This window comes from Neovison vison, chromosome 10 (genome assembly GCF_020171115.1).
Source record: "Neovison vison isolate M4711 chromosome 10, ASM_NN_V1, whole genome shotgun sequence".
NCBI classification, from domain to species: Eukaryota; Metazoa; Chordata; class Mammalia; order Carnivora; family Mustelidae; genus Neogale; species Neogale vison.
In genome coordinates this window covers 72,074,352-72,095,412 of record NC_058100.1, presented here as the reverse complement: position 1 = coordinate 72,095,412, position 21,061 = coordinate 72,074,352, and the positions used below count along the sequence as shown (strand labels likewise).

At 57.6% G+C, this 21,061-nt stretch overlaps 2 protein-coding genes across 2 annotated transcripts; both read left to right on the top strand.

The window, feature by feature from the left end:
* The first annotated feature begins 2,532 nt into the window (after positions 1-2,532).
* Positions 2,533-9,740, top strand: CHI3L1 (chitinase 3 like 1). The gene is made up of 10 exons (XM_044267642.1): positions 2,533-2,715; positions 2,894-2,923; positions 3,830-4,031; positions 4,557-4,613; positions 5,375-5,525; positions 6,348-6,472; positions 7,382-7,505; positions 7,964-8,146; positions 8,743-8,859; positions 9,098-9,740. Exons 1-10 carry the CDS (start codon positions 2,691-2,693, stop codon positions 9,236-9,238), a joined length of 1,155 nt encoding a protein of 384 aa, XP_044123577.1. The 5' UTR covers positions 2,533-2,690; the 3' UTR covers positions 9,239-9,740.
* Positions 9,741-12,973: 3,233 nt separating this feature from the next.
* MYBPH (myosin binding protein H) lies at positions 12,974-20,287 on the top strand. Its single transcript, XM_044267639.1, has 9 exons — positions 12,974-13,214; positions 13,323-13,457; positions 14,223-14,390; positions 16,820-16,908; positions 17,257-17,452; positions 17,635-17,774; positions 18,348-18,507; positions 19,786-19,922; positions 20,025-20,287. The coding sequence occupies exons 1-9, from the start codon at positions 12,974-12,976 to the stop codon at positions 20,238-20,240; spliced, it is 1,482 nt and encodes a 493-aa protein (XP_044123574.1). The 3' UTR covers positions 20,241-20,287.
* Positions 20,288-21,061: the final 774 nt, after the last annotated feature.

The window sequence follows — 21,061 nt, the reverse complement described above, 5'->3', positions numbered from 1 at the left end:
AGTGAAAACCCTGGCGTCATTTTGACTGGAGGCATGGTTTCTACACCATCACATGAGGAATGTCAAGTCACAAGATTTTTTACTTAAAAATCCCAGAAACAAGGATAAATGGTCATCAGCAGGAAGAAGGGTGGTCCTCTGGAGGCAGGAGATAGAGAGCCAGCACCTATTACTTACAAGGTGGTTGGGGTGGAGGTCACTAACTATTCATGGGCTCAACTGTAAAAGGTTCTTTTAAAAGATATGTCAGGAAAAGCAAAGCAGGAACTTGTGGCAGGAATCTGAGCTCGGGTCCTTATCTGAATGTCCAGACTCTGAGTGTGAGCAGCATTATCATACTAGAAAATGTCCAAACCGCAATTCGAAGTAGCTGCTTTCTCATCACAGAAAATGACACAAACATGAAATTCATGCTTCTTGTGCAAATAAGTCCTTTTGTCTCTGACCTAGGATTCTTGTGTCTTCTGCCAGAATCCAGGAAACTGGCTATCTCATTAGTTTGCAAACAGTTTAAAACTTCAGGCCCTTCGATTATTGATAGGCAAGTAGGATGGCCTAAGCAAAGGCCCTGTGGTGGGCAAGGGTAGAGCATACATAAGGATATAAAAGAAGGCAGGCATGGGTCGAGTGCAGGGAAGAGGGGGACATGAGGTGAGGCTGGGAGAGGCTGAGCCATGGGACCCTTAGCCAGTACTGCTGAGGCTGGCACAGGGATATCTTGGCCATTTTTTGTGATGATGCCACTTTCCTATAGAACATGTGGAATTAATAAACTGGTTTGAAGAGGGACGCAGGACAAAAGACTTGCGCCAATCTGAGCCTATGGGCTCGTAAGTATGGGCTCTCTGACAAAAACAATTTTATCCCTGATTTTGATGAGGCTAACAAGTGAAGATAGGTCATAAATGAGAACGTATAAGAAAGCGGCTGGTTTCCACCGCTTTTTTTTAAATTCACCAATAATTTTTAACAAAGGAAGATTGAAAATTGGAAGTCATACTTCACGCCGTAATGAAAACATTTTTTTAAAAATATTTTATTTATTTATTTGACAGAGAGAGAAAGATCACAAGTAGGCAGAGAGGCAGGCAGAGAGAGAAGGGGAAGCAGGCTCCCTGCTGAGCAGAGAGCCCGATGTGGGGCTCGACCCCAGGACCCTGAGATCATGACCTGAGCCGAAGGCAGAGAGAGGCTTAACCCACTGAGTCACCCAGGCGCCCCTGAACACATTTTTATTGCATGTGACTTTGTAATACCTCTTTTAACGATTATAGGAAGTCCCCTTCTCAGCGTGTAATGAATGAGGAAAAGTTATCGCCGACTGGCATTGCCGTCTACCCTGAAGGGTCCAAAAGAAGGCAGATGCCCCTTCTGAGGGTACGCAGAGAGTGACTCTGGACAAAGCATTTCTTATCCATCCCTCGACCAGTAAAGAGGAGTCGTTCCAGTTTTACAGAGAGAGGAAGGGGGAGGAGCGGCAGGAGGGGAGAGACCTCACTCACAGAGAGAGGCCTGGGAAACCGCGGTGGCCAGTGTCGGATTATTACCTAACGTTAGGGTACAAATAAAAGAACTTTGTGAAGAAACCCTCTGACCCACTCTGGCTCTTGGAGTTTGGAAATGTTCACTCCCTGCCTATTCATTAATTTGCAGCCTGCGGAGAATGGAGTTGTCCTGGATCTTTAGCCAAAGGAAGTATCCTCAAACAAAGGGCAAAGCCTGCACAGCCTCCTTAAGAAGTTCCGTTCTTACCCTGACAATGATAAGGAGTCATTCAAGGACTTGGGGGTGGGGGGGGTGACATCGTGAGGTCTGGGTGTCAGAAGCATCACTGACAGACATTACGGAGGTTCTCAACCTTCTGGGATTATTTGCTCCTGGGGAAAATCTGGAGCTTGGTCCTTGGTCCTTCACAGCAGCCCTAGGCTGGCGGGAGAATACCTCGCTCTCCCTGGAACTGCAATTTCAAAAAGGAAGCAAAACAGCTTCAGGCCTCAGAGCAGCCGGGGGTGGTGGGGGGGGGATTAATTTTCCATTCCTCCCCTGGTTTCCCTTAAATTATCAGCACAGCAACCAGGCTGTGGGAACCAGGCTTGGAGAAAGAAAGTGTAAGAGGGGAGTGAATCAGGCAGGATGTGGCAGGCCTGGGGAGAAAGTAAATAACAGCCTGTTTGGGGCGCTATGGGTTACAGAACTCAGCTGTGCCGGCTTTCCACCTGGCCGAGGGCCTGGGTGGAGGGCTGGTGATGCCAGCCGAGAGGCAGCCAGAAAAGTCTGGGAACTGCAGGCAGAAAAGTGAGGGGAGGACGGGATTGGAGGGGAGCAGAAGGCAATGAGGAAGGTGGCTGGGAAGGAGGCTGGATCACTCACCCAGGAGCCACCAGATCGTCAGCCCCGTGGGTGGCAGATGCCCCCCAGAGACCTGCCCCAAGTTTTCAAAACTCTCCAGGGTTTCTCAATCTTCTGGTGGCCCGCAGTGCTCCTCCCCGGCCACATCCCAGCCTGTAGTTCCTTCCTTGACACAGCTCAGTTCCCGTAAAAGGGACGTCTAGGGGCTCGTGGGAGTGGAAGGCGACAGGTATAAAAAGGAAGCATGAGGCCCTGGGAGGAGGCCCCTGTCTCCACGGCTGGACGCAGGAGCTGGGCACCCAGGAACCGGCCACGCCAGGGCCCACTCTGCCGCTGCCAGGATGGTGTTAAGGGCGGCTCAGACAGGTCTGGGGGCTGGTCAAGGCCAGCTTAGCTGTGGGTTTTCAGCCTGAGAGGCCCAAACAGGCCAGGGGGCCGCAGCACAGAGGCTGTTTACCCCTTGATGGCCCGGGTGGGGGATGGAGCAGCAGAAGGGAGGGCAGGAGGTCCTCACAGGGGGTTCTGACTCTGGGTTTCTCTTCAGGCTTCGTGGTCCTGGTGCTGCTCCAGAGCTGTAAGTACCCCTCTTTGTGGGGAGGTGGATGCGGAGGAGATCCTGGCAGGGGGAAGAACTTTCCAGTTTCTCCTGTGCGTCAAATGACTCAGAAATAGTAACATTTGTTAAACCGAGGCCATATGCATACGGATGATTATGATACTATCCTCTATTTTCCTGTGTATTTGAAATTTTTCAAAAGAAAATCCATTCTAAGGCTTTGGTCCACTTAAGGCCTGGACTTGTGGCCTGGTGGGCACCGCAGATGGGCCCAGGGGCAGCAGGGGCGAGCAATGCCCACTGTTCTCCCTCCATAACTGAGAGGGCAGAAAAGGCTCGCTCTGCAGCAGGCAGACTTGGAATGAGGAGAAGAACTTCCTGGTCCGCTGTGATCATGCCCCAGCTTGGGGGACAGGCTGAGGGGGGACTGGGGACCGCGGCCCCCCCCGGGTGGGTTACAAGTTAGGGACACTCCCGCAGAAAGGCAGAGAAGAAGCAGAGCCTCCCAGATCGACGACCCCTGCAGGTTCCACGAGGCTCCACTCTGACGGCCAGGGGCTTCTGACACTGGCTGTTGGGGCTGGGTCTCTCCTCTCCTGCCAAGCCACTGCCTCCAGGAAGCCTTCTTTACTTGCACCGAGTCCCCTTTTCCCTTTATTCACCAGCCCCCATGCTCACCACACACGGTGCCCTGTCCTTAATAGTCTGCGGCACATTCACCCACTACATTTAGTCATTCAAAGCATTTTCAGAATAGGCCTTATTTTCATCAGAAGCAGAGGGAACCGAGACAGGCCCTTGTGTTGAGAATGCTAACATGGCTCACATCCGGCCCCCAGTACCCCGTCAGGGCTCAGTGCGGGGCTCAGCCAGAGGCTCCCAGCCCCGTCCTGGCTCGGGCATCACCCCAGACTTCTCCTCCAGGCTCTGCGTATAAACTGGTCTGCTACTACAGCAACTGGTCGCAGTACAGGGACGGTTTGGGGAGCTGCTTCCCAGATGCCATCGACCCCTTCCTGTGCACCCACGTCATCTACAGCTTCGCCAACATAAGCAACAACGAGCTTGACACCTGGGAGTGGAATGATGTCACCCTCTATGACACGCTGAACATGCTCAAGTTAAGGTTGGGCCCCGGGCTGCCAGGACGGGACGGGGAGAGAGGGCTAGACCGGCTGGCTGGTCCCAGGGCAGGGTGCCTGGGCTCAGGAGGCTGCGTGATGGTCCCTGGGACCCTGGCTGGGGAATTGGAGGGCCTGGGCTTTGCGGGGAGCAGGTGACGAGGGCATGTGCTAGGCCATACCCAGTGATGACAGAGGCAGTCTGTAGAGCAAGGCCAGCTGAGCTCCCCTGGGGAAGGGGAGCCCTCTCTCCCCCCGGGGGTGCCTCTTGAGGGAACATGGAAAATACTCATGACCCTATTTTGCCATTTCCTGGCTTCCCCGCTCAGGGGAAATAAAAACGGGCAGCCTACCTCAGAGTTACCCGCACCCCCCACCAAAGTCCATGCCTCCTACAACCCTGAATCTCAAGGGTTGGAAAGACCTGCCACCCAATGCTAGAAGCCTGCAACAGCCTCCCACCCATGGGGCCGGCCCATGTTACAACAGCTTCACTCCACCTGGCCCTCCTGCCTCCCTGTGCCCCACAGGAACCCCAACCTGAAGACCCTCTTATCCGTTGGAGGATGGAACTTTGGTTCTCAAAGGTAGGACCCAATCCCCAGAGAGTGATGAAATATGGGAGGAGGCATAGGTCTCCCCTACCCACTGGAGAAGGCCACAGGGGCTGAAGACAGGTTTGGCATGGGGGCCCAAATGGTTGTCAGGGGGCACCCCATGTGCAGCGAAGAAACTGGAGCCCAGAGAGGGGGGCCCACAGTACATTGCCGGTGGGTCTTCTGACACCCTACAGCTGCTCCACTTACTGCCTCTCAGACCTGAGAACACAGAACTTCTGGGAGATACTGCCCTTAGGTCTGGAAGGAGAGAGAGGGAAGGAATAGAAAACTGGGGAGTGTGGAGAGCCTGGGGGCATGCCCTGGAGTGGGTAGGGTTGGAGCAGGCCCCAAAAAGGGGGCAAGTCATGGCCCTACTTGCTCCCACTTATTGGGTGATCACTGGGCATCAGGCACCCCATCCAGCCACGATCACAGGGGATCGATCACAAGATCACAACAGCACCGTGAGACACACTAATTATCCCCACTTCACCGACAAGGAAACTGAGATGCGGGTTATGACCCTTCCAAGGCCGCTTGGCTAGTGGGCATGAGCACAGGGCCTGGAACCCAGGACTGGCCGCTCCAGAGCTCTGCTGAGATGCCTGGAGGTGGGTCATGTCCCAGCCATGCCCTTCTGGAACTCAGAGTTCAGGCCCCCACTTCACAGGCCTCAGAAACCCCTTGAGATGCCCGAGACCACCAGCCTGTCCACACTGAGCACTCCACTGGGGTGATTCGGGCCCTAGATTTTCCAAAATAGCATCCAAGTCCCGGAGTCGCAGGACTTTCGTCAAGTCGGTGCCACCGTTTCTGCGAACCCACGGCTTCGACGGGCTGGACTTGGCCTGGCTCCACCCTGGGCGAAGAGACAAGCGCTACTTCACCAGGCTGGTCAAGGTGCCGGCCGCGCGGGGGAAGCGGGGGCGGGAGGAGGTGGGCTGGCTCCAAGGGGCTGCGTGGGCAGGAGCTGTCTTGGGCAGCTGGTCCCCTGAGGGCAGGTGGGGGGACGCTGAGGCCTCCAGGCTGCAGAGTCCGGGGACCCACGGGGGAAAGAAAAACTGGCTTGTCTTGTGACCGCGGTGGGAGGTGCAGTGGGGTCCTTGGAGGCAGAAGGTCACTCAGCAGAGCGCCCACCTAGCTGGGGGAGCAGCATTTCCCACTGCTTGTTTCCAAACAGATGACACTCACCAGCACGCACAGCCTTAGGGACATGTGGCCCCCTCGGATGAGGGCAGCCCGAGCGTCTCCATGACCGCAGGCGCAGAGGGACTGTCTAAACGAATTGTCCACAGCACCAACAGCATTTTAATTTTAAAGACAACTGGATATAAATTTAAAGACCACTTGAATTTTGTGGTCTCCTGTACTGGCATGAACAAAACACAGACTGAAAAACAAATCTTTTCCAAGACGATCTGTGGGCCAGTGAGGACCACCGTCAGTCCTCATGGTCCCTCCCAGGACAGGGAGCAAGTGAATCCTGATGGGTATGCGTGGGGTGTGGGGACATGACGGGTCCAAACAGTTTTTTAGGAGAAGGGTGGGCCAGCCCAAAGTGGGACCACCCATTGGACGCTCTAGCATTTCCCCCTAAAACCCAGACAGGGTGGGGGTTCCCACAGATAGGGAATGACATGCTCCGAGACCTCGGCCTCTATCACAAGGCTCCCTCCCACGCAGCCGGGGCCCCTGTCCCTCACCTGCCTCTCTCCCAACCAGGAAATGAAGGCTGAGTTCGCGAGGGAAGCCGAGGAGGAAACAAAGCAGCAGCTACTGCTCAGTGCCGCCGTGTCCGCGGGGAAGGTGACCATCGACAGTGGCTACGACATCGCCCAGATATCCCAGTGAGTCTCCTGCCCCACTCTGCCCCAGCACTCCCATGTGGAGTCACAAGCCTGGGCTTCTAGCACCTTTCTTCCAAAAACTGGATGTGTGGCCTTGAGCAAGTCCCTTCTGCACTCCATGCCTCAGTCTCCCTGTTTGTCAAATGGGGCACCATAATCCCTGTCCTTCCGTTTTCTTTCTTTTTTTTTTTTTTTAAGATTTTATTTATTTGACAGAGAGAGATCACAAGCAGGCAGAGAGGCAGACAGAGAGAGAAGAAGGGAAATAGGCTCCCCACCGAGCAGAGAGTCCGATGTGGGGCTCAATCCCAGGACGCTGGGATCATGACCTGAGCCAAAGCCGAAAGCTGAAACCCACTGAGCCACCCAGGCTCCCCGTCCTTCCGTTTTCATATGGGATATTGTGTTAATGCGTTGAGAGAGTTTCTATGAATTCATTTGTGGAAATGATATACAAAGCAGCCAGCCACCTCGGGGCATTTCCTCTGCTCCAGGCATGCCCCATCCCCCACCCCCACCCACCACCCCGCAGAGCGCTAGTCACTGGAGACACAGCCAAGCAGCGATAACACTTTGCATTGCTAGATGCCTCCAGGTGCCTTCACACATGCAGGCGACACTCCCCTGTCCACAGCTCCTCCTCTTCCAGCCCTCTCCCGCACGTGGAGATGAGCAGTTCACAGCCTCACGGGGCTGATGTCTCAGTGGACTCGAAGACACAGATTTTAGGAAATCCAGCAGGGCATGGCACGGCAGAAGAGGCCAGGCAGCCCGGACAGTGGACCGCAGAGCTCTACGGGGCCTGCCTCGGGGTCGCCTGCCTGCCCTTCTCCCCTTGTGCTGGGGCGATGGATGTGAGGCCAAGAGCCGTTCTAATTCCCTGCCTCCCCTCTGACCTCTCTTCTCCAGACACCTGGACTTCATCAGCCTCCTGACCTATGACTTTCACGGAGCCTGGCGTCAGACCACAGGTCATCACAGCCCCCTGTTCCGAGGCCAGATGGATGCGAGCTCGGACAGATTCAACAACGCCGTGAGTGTCTGGAAGGAGAGGGTGGCTGGCCAGGAGGGGGCCACAGAGACCCTCCACCTGCCAGTGTTCACACACCAACCGTTTGCCCCTCAAGGGAGGGCTTACGGGGCCCACTCCGCAGATGAGGAAACTGAGGCCCAAAATCTGTGAGTGCTCCATGGCGGCAGAAGGGAAGAGGCAGGAGTCTGGTCTAGACGAGCCTTGCACTTGGTGTGTAACCTAAGCCAACCACCTGATTGGCTGCCAATAGTAATAATCGCTTCCTGTACCTAAGACAGTTTTTTCGAGAATGCAGCTACAAAATACATTTTCGACTGCAATTATCAGCTCCCAGAAGGAAGCGAGTCCTCCATGGCAGGCACCCCTGGAGCTCCACCTGTCCAGGCGGCGGTGAGAACGGTCAGGTCGTGCCCGCCCTGCACCCACAGCCTGCTGACAACCCTCCCCTCCCCTCCCAGGACTATGCCGTGGGCTACGTGTTGAGGCAGGGGGCCCCAGCGGACAAGCTGGTGATGGGCATCCCGGCCTTTGGAAGGAGCTTCACCCTGGCCTCCTCCAATTCCGGGGTGGGGGCCCCAATCTCAGGGCCCGGATTGCCAGGCCTCTTCACCAAGGAGGAAGGGACCCTGGCCTACTATGAGGTATGAGCTAGGGAGAGCCCCACACACCCAGAGGCCCTGAGGGGGAGCCTCCCAGCCCACCTCCTTTTGTCTCTTTGGGAATAAAAACATATGTTCTGGGGAACCTCGCACCTGAGGAAGAGGGAGGGGGAAAGTCAGGACTCTTGCTACTAAGCCTCCTGCTGGCACACCTGCTCTGCACCACCAAGCTCCCAGACACCCCTCCAGCCCCAGCTGAGATTTTCCTGCCAGCCCAGAAAAGAGCAATAGCCCAAGGCAGGTTCTTTTGGGACCCTTGCCTCTGCTGCTGTGTTTTGCTTCGGGTCAGTCCTTGTGTCAGCCCCTCATTTCCCACATCCCCGTTTAAGATGCCAGAGGCAAACCAGAGTCCCCTTCATGTCCTCTGGCTACGGCACCCCCAGAACCCTGGGACATTTGCATCTGGTTTACATACATTAGCATGAGGACTGAGGTCTGGGGGCTGGGGGGATGCCCTGAGCGGGGTGTGGGGGGGGTGTGAAGCAAGGGGCTGAAAGAGGTTGGGGACTGACCTCTCCCTGGTGACCTGCACCATCTCACCCAGCTCTCCACGCCACCCTGCCCTGTTCTCTGCTCAGATCTGTGACTTCCTCCACCAAGCCACGGTCCACAGACTCACTGACCAGCAGGTCCCGTATGCCACCAAGGGCAACCAGTGGGTGGGGTACGATGACAAAGAGAGCGTCCAAAAGAAGGTAGGTTCTCAAGGCCACGTCCCAGGATGAAGAGGGAGAGGGAGCACCTGCTCCAAGCAGCCAGAGTCAGGTCCCCTGCACCCGAGGGCACCCCGTGCTGGGTCATGGGGGAGGGGTGGGTTCAGGTCTCTGGTGCCTGCTGTTCCCTCCCGTAGGCAGAGGCCCAGGCAGCACGTTCACCCCATGCACACTCTGGCCCCGGGAAGCCAGCTCTGCCCCCTCTGGGTCTTCCCTGCAGGTGCAGTACCTGAGAAACAGGCAGCTGGCTGGCGCCATGGTGTGGGCTCTGGACTTGGATGACTTCCGGGGTGCCTTCTGCAGCACAGGCGTGCGTTTCCCTCTCACCAGCGCCATCAAGGACGCGCTCATTGCAGCTTAACCTCTGTCTTGCACACCGTGGGGTTAGGGGGCATCCCTGCTGGCCCAGAGCCTCACAGCCCGCCCTGCAGAGTGCCTGACTGAGCCTCAGTCTCCCTCCTTTGGACCCCACGCGGACGGCCACAGAGGAGCCGTCTGAGCTCTGCTCCAGGGGACCAGCATGTAGAGGTGGGGCCGTGGGCGGCTAAGGCCCGGGGGCCAGCACACTGTAAGACACGGGGTCAGCACATGCCTGCTGACTTGTGAAAATGCTCCATGACCCCAGCCCCACACAAGGAGATTTCTTAGACTCTCTTACCCCCAGGCCTCCTTGCCAAAGGGCACTTTGGCCAGCATGAGCAGCCAAACATCTCTCACGAAGCAGCCACCACACTAATTACACCCTCTGCAAAGCCCCACTTGAAACCTGCACCCAGCAATGGGATCCCATGGCCCCTCCCGCTTCCCTTTGCTAATTCTGCAGCTGCTGCTCAATAAAGCTCCAGAACCCAGGGCTCCCCACATGTTGGCGCTTTTGCTTCAGCTCTTTGTGGCCCCATGGGACCCCCTGGGCTCCCCTCCCTCGTCTCTTCTGGATTCTTCTCTCAGGCCTGGAGGTTTGGAGCTTGTAGAAGGTGCAGAAGGTGATGCTACCCTGGCTTCTGCTGGGCCCCAGAGAGTCCCCCAAAAGAGGCCAGCCTCCTCAGATCCATCTGCCGTGGACCATGGCCTTCCAGATATTACGGTAGTCCAGACCTCTTGACATAGTTCCTCATTGAAAGAAAACTTTTCTATTTCCTGAAGGCCAGCAGGTAGGGGAAGGAAGCCACATTCCAACCCTTCATCTCCTCTGAGCTCCTGGGGTAGGGAGGGGTAGGGAGCCAACCCAGGGCCCGGGTAAAGAGCCCTTGACCCTGGCCGTTCAGGGCTAAAAGGAGACCCCAGTGTTCTCCTGCACCCTCCCTCTAGCCTGGGCCCAGAGCCTCCGCAGGGGGGTTGAGACATGGCCGTCCAGGTTCCTCTGAGACTCCCAGAGACCGGTAGGTGATTCATGACCTGAAGGAGCCCCTTCCATTGCTGGGCTGAAATAAGTCAGATGTCCTAGCGTTCTATCCTCTGTTTCCCAAGGGACATACTCAGTCCTTAACCCAAGCAGGGACGAGGCTGCTGTGCTCAGGCTGCCTGGGGACATGGGATGGCAGGCAAGAGGGCCAGGAATGCAGATGAGACGGGATGGGCTCAGAAAACCAGCCTTTATGATGTAGAGATGCTCTCATCCGGTTGCTAGAGAGTTCCCAGGGCCCCAGGCATGCCTTGTGTCCAGAGTCCAGAGGCACACTCCAAAATCAAAGAGAATTTATGTGCGGATTCCCTCATGTTCCAACCATCTGTGATTTGGCCTAGTGGTCTGTGACACTAGTTTGAGGGGTAGGGAAGGAAGTACCTATTGGCCACCCTGAAATCTGAACCAGCTGGAGCTGAACAGATGCAGCTGATCCCAAGGTCACAGCCCTGCTAAAGGCAAAGAAAGCAAGAACTTGGCCAGAGACTCAGGGTGGTACCTGGCATTTCATCATGGACCAGTGGGGCCAGGAATTCCCCAATCTCCGCTCTTTGCCCATCCCACCACACCAGGGTCTTCAAAACCCCCAGGGGCTACGAGCCCTCCAGGACAGCCAACACCCCTCCTCCTCCCTAGAGCCACCCTTCCCCCAGCCTGGGACGCTCTGCAGGGCTGACTCAGGGTCCGGCAGAGTTAGTCACATTCACTTATAGCTGCAGAGTCAGAGGCCAGGGATGGGGATCGGGTCTCCAGGGCCCGCCTCCTGCCTGGCAGGACACTGAGTCACCTGGCAGAGGGCACGGGCACCCAGGCAGGGCCGGACCCAGGCCCTCCACTGCCACTCCACAGCGAGGACAGCCAGCCGTGAAAGGCAACCACGCTCCTATGCGGCCAGCCCTAGGGAAGGGGGAGAAGCTGCATGTGGCCAAGGGCTGTGAATAAATAACATGTGTATTTACTTTTAAATGTCAAGATGTATGATACATGCTAAAGAGAGCACAGAATGGATATGTTTCATTTAAAGAATTACTAACTGGTGCGGGGTGCCTGGGTGGCTTGGTAAGTTAAAGCCTCTGCCTTCGACTCAGGTCATGATCACAGGGTCCTAGGATAGAGCCCTGCATGGGGCTCTCTGCTCAGCGGGGAGCCTGCTTCTCCCTCTGTCTCTGCCTGCCTCTCTGCCTACTTGTGATATCTCTCTCTGTCAAATAAACAAATAAAATGTTAAAGAAAGAAAGAAAGAAAAGAAAAAGAATTACTAACTGGTGAAAACCTGTGTAAACTCCCACCCCAGGAAAAGAAGTGAAACCTTAGTAGTGCCCCCCAAAACCCCACCAGCACAGACACCCTGTCCTCCGCCTGGAGGCAGCCACTCCTGACCTCCCCTGCCTCCCTTCGGCATCTCACCACCTACAGAAACCCCTGGAAGAAGAAAGCCTGGGGTTGCCTGGCTCGTCCTGTCCCGTAGTTTGGATTATAGGTGGTGGGCACGTGGTCACGGGGAGCTGCGGAGGGCCAGCTGCTTTCCCCAGGTTTGGGCTATTACGAATAACACGGCTGCGCGCATTCGCATGCGTGTCTCCTGGGCACGGGTGACACTTTCCAGGGCTGTCACTGCTGGGTCGCAGATACGCCCATTTCCCGTTTTTACCAGATCCCATCACCCTTTCTCCAAAGGGGTGTGTTCGACTGCTGCTCCCACCCGCAATGACGGCTCCCATCGCCTCCCCTCCTCCCTGAAACGTGCTCTTTTCCGGCTTGTTAAATGATTACCAGTCAGAACGTTTTACTGGGTGAATGAATCCATGAGTAGACGTTTGCTTGTACTTGCCTCATAACACCCCCTGTACACCCCCCGCCCCCCCGCTTCAAAGATCCTAGAAGTTTCAGAGTGCTGTCTTCCTCTGGGGTCCCTTCCAGCTCTGCCTCATGACTTTATCTCACTGCCAAGGGCTAGGGGGTTGTCACAGGGACTGGGGAGACTTGGTCCTCTCCAGCCTCTCCAGCAAAAGCAGTAACCGGGAGTCTTAGGTTCCCTTCCTGGGGTCCCACTGCTGGAAGAATCTTCCTCCAACCCACCTTGGATATCGCAATCCCCTCCTGCTCTAGAACCCTCAACCCCACACAGCACATGGGAGAGTGTCCAGGGCATGGGAGGCCGAGGGAAGTGTGGGATCCCAGAAACAAAGCTGGGAGCGCTCCCCGGGGAAAACTGTTTCAGGCTGTCTGGGTCCCAGCACCCAGGCAGAGAAGCCCTGGGGACAACAGGCTCCACAGAGACCAAACACAAAAAGCGTGATCTGGGTTCCTTCTCCAGATGGAAGCTCTTGTCCCCATTGCCCTAACCCCTGGCACTGGCTCTCGGCAATGCCCCTTCTCACCCATCTGGGCCGTCCTTCCCTCCGGGCACCAACACCCTGGCTGCTGAGATCCAGTCGGAGTGATGGACGAGCCACTGCGCTCCTCAAGGGACCCTGCGTTCCTCCCCCAGAGCTATTCCTGGCCGAGGCATCTCCCTGCCCCCCAGTCCCCCTGCCTGACCTGACCCCACAGCTGGGAATCATCATTTGGCTGGGGGTGGGGCTGCCCTGGCTATATAAGCCTGGACCTCGGTGTCCCGGCACCCTGGAGGCCCAGCTCCTCCCCCACTGACCCCGGCACACTCCAGCCTGACCACTGCCAGCCAGCCCCGCAATGACTGAGAAAGCCACCTCGGAGGCCCCCGACTGTGGTCCGGAGGAGTCTGCCTCTGAGTCGGCCAAGGCGCCCGCCACAGAGCCCACTGGAGAAGTGGCAGCGTTGGAGCCTGCCGGGGAAGAACGGGCTCCCACGCCGCCACCGGAGCCTGCTTCTCAGGCCCTGGCGCCTGCAGCCCCCACAGCCCCCACGGCCCCCACAGCCCCCCAAGCCACTAAACCCGCACCTCCAAGTGAAGGTGATAAGAGGCGGGCCAGGTGGAGGAGGGAAGCAGGCATGGCAGGGAGTGCGGCAGGGGAGAGGTCCCCACCACAGACCTCCTCATCTCCCCCTACTTCTCCCTCAGACGTGCCCAGCGCCCCGCTGCTGCTCGCCTTGGAGGATGTGAGCGACAGCTCGGTGACCGTGAGCTGGGAGCCACCGGAGAGCCTAGGGAGGCTGGGGCTCCAGGGCTACGTGCTGGAGCTCTGCCAAGAGGGAGGTGAGCTCTGGGCTAAGCCCTGTGTACCCCCAGGGGAGGTGGGCTTGCGGGTGTCGTGGCGACAAGCCCCAGCCCCTGCAGCTGGGCCAGTCTTTGGGGGGGACATACCAAAGGAGAAAGTGCAAGTGGTCCCCTCAACCCGCTCACCCACCGCTTCTTGCTCACCCCATGGATCTCTGAGGCAGGGGGGGTATCCAAATGACACCCCCCTGGGAGACCCCCACCCCCATCCCCCAGCTCCAGGGATCCTCTGAATGAGTAACAGGGAGAGAAGGGTCGGGGCCACTGGGGTGCTGCCCTGATGAGAAGTGAAGGAGATGCTGAGTCCTGGGGGAGCCTGCTTGGAGGGCAAGCGGGAGGGGAGAACAGAGAAGCTGGGAGTGGGAAGACTTAAGAGGAGAAGACCGTGAAGAGAAACAGGGACCCAGGGCAGTGGCCCAGTTCCTGTTGCCCCTGTCCTGTTCACCTCCATGGTGGCCAAGTTCAGCCTGGCTTACACCTTTGCTCTTACCTTACTGTGTGACTTGGCACGTGTGTCTGACCCTCTCCAGACTCTAGCGATACCTTCTCTGAGCACCGTTCCAGGGTTCTCACACCGGGTATCTTTGATACCGTTTGACAAGAAGTCAGGGAAGGAGAGCAAGGGGGAAGCAAGGCCCAGGGAGGGAGGTCAGCTGCCCCAGATCACCAGGGAGGAGAAAAGCCCCGCTGAGACGGATGCCGGTGGTCACGAAGTGGGGCCTTGCCTGCTGTCCATTTCTCCAGCCTCAGAGTGGGTGCCCGTGAACGCCCGGCCCCTGATGGTGACCCAGCTGACCGTGCGGAACCTGGCTCTGGGGGACAAGTTCTTCCTGCGTGTGGCTGCGGTGAGCTCTGCGGGGACTGGCCCGCCAGCTGTGCTGGAACAGCCTGTCCACATCCAGAAGCTCATCGGTAAAGCCCATCCTTTCATCTCCTGCTCCCCAGCCCTTCCCAGGCACTCGGGTGATAGATAGGGAAACGTGAGGCTAAGGCGCAGAGGACACAGGACAGTCATCGTCCCCCATCCAACCCCCACGTGCACAAGCCACATGCTATCACCCATCTTGCCTTAAGAAAGTTCCAAGTTCCTCGTAGCAAACCCCTGGAGGCCAAAGAGGCCATTTCCCCGAGTGGCCCAGCCCCCAAACATTTTGAGAGGAGCTCCCAGAACCCCAGAAATGAAAGTTCAAGCTCCCCAGGTCACCCGCCTCAGCGTCCCAATGCTAAGAGCCATTCTGTTCTTCCTCCTGTCTAATCGGAATCCCTCCAGCGACCAGGGAAGCTCATTTTTTGCCCCTTTTCTGCTCGTGTCCTATGGACTGGGTTCCAGATCCTCCCAAAGATTTTGGAGCAGAGAGAAGTCTTTGCTTGCCTCTTATCCCACCACGTCTCTGGTGGGAGAAAGACGAGAGCCTGCAGGCCTGCGAAGTGGTCTCCATCCCCAGAGGGCAACAGTGTGCGGGGACCTTGGAGGCCAGCTGCTGTCCCTTTGCTAAGAGTTCTATTTGCAGGGTGCATTAGCCTCAAGCCTACCCTTGCTCCCTTCCCGGAGCCGATCGGGTTTCAGTCTGTTAATGGCAGTGAGTCATTTAGGCTGATCTGAGGTCTCTGGGGACAGCCCAGGGCCCAGGGTGAAGAGAGATACAGGCCAGCAGGTGGCCTGAGGCCTTCTCTACCTTCCTTCTTGTTCCCCCGCACCCTCTGGCCCCAAGAGTTTGGGACAAAGCCTCCAAAAAGAGTGGGCTTCAGAGCCACAGGAGAGGTCACATTGGGATTCAGGGAAATACTTGTCAACTTCAGGGCCCAAGAGATGTGGGAAGCATGGGGCCAGGGAGATTAGAATCATAGACTGTGACAGCTTGTCCCTCCAAGCCAAGCAGGTCCCAAGGGACCCAAGCACTCCCTTGAGGTCATTGAGCCTATTAGCAGCAATTCCAGAACCTGCCTCCCACACAGGACCATTCCTGTGTCACCAAGCATCGGGGAGTCTTCTCTGCGACCCTCCCATCCTTTGAGTCTGGGCAAGCAGCCACTGTATGGACAGGTGGGCTCTGGCCTGGAGGTGCCAGGAAGCCCTCCTGACCGGGAAGGTGCTGGAACTACGCCAGGAGATCAGACTCTGAGAGGGTACAGAGGTCAGGGCCCTCTACTCCAAGGCCAACCTGGAGGGAGCGAGCCAGACTCAGCACCCACGACTCCATTAAAATTCCTCTGGCAAGAGAGAAGGGGATTTCCTGGAGAGAAGGGGAGGGGGGAGGAGGCCGTGAACAAACGGGGACCAGCCAGGCCCTCCTCACGGGCAGGGCAGGGTGGGGACCTTGTCCAGAATCCTCAGCTGCTCAGCTGTCCCTTCTTAGCCACCTGGAGCTGCCAAGCATTCCTGGCCCCCTGCAGCTGCCCCTGGAGCACTCCACTCCTTATGCTCCCAGGGCCAAGTGCCTGCACAGCTAATCCTCGGAGACACAGTGTTCCTTCTCACCGCCTCCTCCCCTCCCTCCTGTGTGCCACTGACCAACTGCTGCCACCTGTTTGCCGCTGAGCAGCCCCCGCTGCTCCTGCTCCTGTCCCCACCCCGGGGTGGGGGGGACGATGGTGGCTGCAGCCTCCCTTGGAAGGTCCAGGGGCTTTGGTGTTTGCATCTGATTAGTCAGGAAGGTGGCTCCTCGACCTAGCATGGGACTGAAATGAGATTTCAGGAAGGACTTCCCAACTGTGAGACTGAAAGGTAGTGGGAGGGGTGACAGAGGTGAAGGGGGTAAAACGGCTCCAGCCTCATTTAAGAAGGGAAAAGATCCTAATCCTCCCATATGGCCCCTGACAGAGAAATGGGCAAATGGATCTCCTAGGAGCTTCTCTGGAGGTTCTGGGCTGCTGTGGAATGGAGGGGGCTGGATTAGGAGGAAGAAGGCATGGCCACCTTTCCCCGGAACGAAACGCAGAACGCAGGCCGGCAGGTGCAGCACCTGCTCCCCGCTAGGGGGGGACAAGGAGCCGGCCAGGACCCATCTGGAGCCCAGGAATGCCTGGGCTGCAGAGTAAATCCCAGCCTGGCAGGCTCAGGGCGCCAAGGGAGTGCCTGGGATGCTTACTAGTTCACACCATGGGGGCCCTGCCCTCCTGGAAGCTCCCAGCTCTCAACTCCCCAAGGGCCTCGGGGGATTTGGGCCCCGGGATCTCCAATAGTGAGCTTTGCCTTTCCCACAAGCAGGCAGCCCCAGAACACACCTAGGATCCCCCCTGCCCAGCCAGCAACCCTCACCACTAGCTTCCTACACCTACCACGGTAGCCTCCAATCAGCAACCCCACGTTGTCCTAAACCCGGCCTCTCCCTTTGAGGCAGAGGCCCCCAAGATCCGAGTCCCCCGCCACCTTCGTCAGACCTACATCCGCCAGGTGGGAGAGCCAGTCAACCTGCAAATCCCCTTCCAGGTAAGTGCGGCCCCTGCTCAGGATAATAGCCTGGATGGAAATCAGGGTCCCTACATGAGGCACGTCGGAGGAACGCTGGAACTGTCAGGATCCTCATGGGGGTCAGTCCTCGTGGACCCACCAAGGGAGCTTCACTCTCCCCCCATTGTACACATGACTCAGTTGTGATTCTCCAGCCTGTGGATGGGGTGGGTGGTCCTAGGGCTGAATGGACCCCTGGAGAGGGAGGCTGTGAGCAGCACCTGCGTCTCCTGGGAAGGGCAGATGGGGTCAGCTCCGGAGGTCCCCGGACTTGAGTGGGCAGGGGGATGCTGGCATCTCCTCTACCGGAGAGCTCCTCCCTCCCAGGGGAGTCCCAAGCCTCAGGTCTCCTGGACCCATAATGGCCACGCCCTGGACAGCCAGCGGGTGAATGTGCGCACCGGGGACCAGGACTCCATCCTCTTCATCCGCTCGGCCCAGCGCTCCGACTCGGGCTGCTATGAGCTCACCGTGCGTCTGGAAGGCCTGGAGGCCAAGGCAGCCATCGATATCCTGGTGATTGGTATGAGACCATGGGAGGCAGGGCTGCCTTGCGTGGGACCCAGAGACCCCACCTCCTACCCCAGAGCTGGTGGCTGACGGGATCAGGCCCGGGAGTGTGACAGGAGACAGATCGTGGGTGTGGGGAATTTGCAGCAAGCCCAGCCCTGCCCCTCATCCCGCCTTCGCACCCTGGTCCTGCAGAGAAACCTGGACCACCCAGCAGCATCCGACTCCTGGACGTCTGGGGCTGCAACGCTGCCCTTGAGTGGACACCGCCCCAGGACACAGGCAACACAGAGCTCCTGGGCTACACCGTGCAGAAGGCAGACAAAAAGACAGGGGTGAGGCCTGCTGGAGCAGAGTGGGGCGGGGCTGGGGGAAGTGGCCAAGGTGGCCAGGAAGGCCCAGCCCTCCAAGAGTCCAGGGACCAAGTTCTAGTCTAACTATCTTTAACCTGACTCCTCGTACGGCTTTTTAGCAAGATCCCTTTCCTCTGTGGGCCTCGGTTGCCTCCTGAAGACTGCAAGGGGGCCTCTGGGAGACCCTTCCAGGTCTAGAGCAGTGCTTCTGGAAATGTAATGGGCCAGTGAGTCACCTGGGAATCTTGCTAAAATGCCGATTAACTTGGTAGGTCTGGGGCGGGCGCTGAGATCCCGCACCTCCCAGGAGTTCCCAGGTCTGACTTGGCATGTCCTCAGACCACACTTGGAGCAGTAAGAATCTAGAACTCTCTGAGGACCCCAGTGAGGTCATTCATCTGAGGGCTCCAGGGACCCCTTCTCCCAAAGCTGAATGGCTCAGCTCCCTTGGGATAAGGCACCGAATGAGCCCCTCTGAGGAAGGGGCTGCAGGGCGAGCTGGGAGGGGAAGGGCAGGGGTCAGAGGAGAGGATGACCGGGCTGGGGTCCCCGCAGCAATGGTTCACGGTGCTGGAGCGCTACCACCCGACCACCTGCACCATCTCTGACCTCATCGTGGGAAACGCCTACTCCTTTCGGGTCTTCTCCGAGAACCAGTGCGGGCTCAGCACCTCGGCCGCAACCACCAAGGAGCTAGCCCGCATCCAGAAGGCAGGTGGGTCTGGGCCCGGGACCAAAACCAAGTCAGGCCTGCCTGACGCACCCCCTCTGCCTGCCCCCGGCTGGGCTCGGCCTGTCCGGGGGCATCAGCACCCCTCCTGGTGGGCTTCTCGCGGGTGCAGCTCACCAGAGTGTCCTCTGCCCTCTGCGCCCCGACTCCGCAGCAATGCACATGCTCACCCGTTCCCACGAGGGACTGTACAGAAGTGGATGTGGTGGACTGATCTTAACAAACACATCAGAGCAAACCCATGGGAAGGAGACGCGTCTCCAGGGAGGCTACGCGTCTATTCCAAAGTTGCTGGTGGCTGCCGACATCACAGGGGTCACAGGGGCTCACGCATGGTGTCCCAAGGGAACTACTCTGGGGGGCAGGATGCGTGGGGAGGTAGAGTCTGTGAGTTGGCTCAAACGCAAGCCTTCTGACCCTCATATAACACCACAGAGATGGACAGGAGAGATAGGGGTATTTACTGTGTCCACACAGCCCTGTGACATGCTTGCGTCAAATATGAAATGTCAAACCCTTGTTCCCTGTCACCCTGCGATCTCCGGGCCTCCTCTCCCCCCACCGCGGAGTCTGTGTGGGCTCGGGAAAGCACACACAAATTTTTAACACCAGCCTGTGCTGCACAGAGCTAGGAAGACATTTTTTGTTTAAAAAAGGAAAACCAGTCAGATCTCCAAAGACGAACAGAAATGAAGGGTGTGTCTCTCGGTTACAAGTCCTCAGCCTCAGCCAAGAGCATCTCATCTACCCAGTCTTCCTGCCCGTTGCCCTCTCTGTCTTCTCCCTGACCCACCCAGGCACGGTGCCGGCATTCCTCTGCCTCTTTGAGGCCTTCTGTCTCTAAATTCCCACACGCTGGCCACGCCTGGCTTCTCGAGAGCCTCCCGAGAGCTTCCCTGCCATGGAGCTCCCGCATCCCACAGCAACACTGAAATGGCTTGTCTCCTGACCTCGTTGATGCGAAGATCGTCCTCCAAACCACCAGCTCTCTGCCCAGAGAGCCACGGTCATCACGTGATTGTCTACCCTTTAAGCCCTAAACGGCCAAAGTCATATTGGGCAAGTCACTCATCCATGAAGGGCCTTAGTTTCCCATCTGTCAAGTAGTAATAACAAACTCACTCTTGCAGAGGGACGCTATGTAGATTAAATAAGACATCTAAATGTAAGCTACAGTGATTATTTTAGGAAAATGGATGAAGTCAGTTCTAGAGGTCTACTCCTGGAACCTCAAATATGCCCCCTTTTATCCTCTGAACCCAGATATTGTTGCCAAACCTAAGGGGTTTGTGGAGCGAGACTTCTCCGAAGCCCCCTCGTTTACCCAGCCCCTGGCTGACCACACCTCCACCCCCGGCTACAGCACTCAGCTCTTCTGCAGCGTCCGAGCATCACCCAAGGTTAGGGCTGAAGCCCCTCTGTGTCCTGGGCGGGTGGGGGCAGGGGGGATGCCCACCCCAGCCCACAACCTCCTCAGCTCTCCTCTGACCATGCCCCCCTAGCCCAAGATCATCTGGATGAAAAACAAGATGAACATCCAGGGTGACCCCAAATACCGCGCCCTCTCTGAGCAAGGCGTCTGCACCCTGGAAATCCGGAAGCCCAGCCCCTTTGATTCCGGGGTCTACACCTGCAAGGCTGTCAACGTGTTAGGGGAGGCATCTGTGGACTGCCGGCTGGAGGTCAAGGGGAAAGGTATGGGGAACGTCCTTCCCTAGGGACCGTCCCTTCATAGAGGCCACCTCTTCCTCTGCTAGGCTAGATGAGGCTGGGTGCTGGAAATCAAGGCAAGACAGAGGGCTAGTAAAGATGGAGAGGTCCGGCTAGTGGAAGGATTTTCCAAGTGGGAGGACGGCCCAATGTAGGGAATGGAGGTAGCAGAGTCTGTCCCCAAACTGATCGATTGCCTGGGGTGAAGACGTATAGCCTTGAGCCCCTCTCGTCCCACTACCTCCAACTCGGGTCCCCTGCAGACACGCCCCTCCCCCACTCTGACTGTGGCATTTTTTCCAGCGTCAGCCACACACTGAAGAGCGCGACAGGAGGCTGGGCGAGGAGGATGGTAAATGGCTGGGCCCCGGGCCTCTGGGGACAGAGTCAGAGCTGGGGGTGGAGGGGACAGGGGAAGGTGGCAGTCCCTTCTGCGGACAACTCTGCTGTCCCTGGCAATGTGCACATAGGACAGGGTTCTAGTCCAGGGCATTCCGTTGGGCCTGTTTCCTTTTCAGCAAAGAGGGGGCAACAACCTGTGTCCCACTTTCCCTCCCAGTTGGTTCTGAGGCTCCAGACAAGTAGGGAAGGATCCCAAAGCTGCAGGGGCAGAGCTAAGTGCTGGGCATTGGACCCTTGGGGCGGGAAGCCTGGGAAGGAAAGAGGGCCTCTGTGTCCCTCTGCCCCATCTCACTGCTTCAGCAGGACAGGAAGAGCCCAGCTCTGTCAAACCCTGAGCTCATGAAGCATGTTCTCTGCCAGGCGCTGCAGACCTGGGGGGTCAGGCCCACAAGACTCAGAATCAAGCTCCCCGGATGCCCCAGAGCCC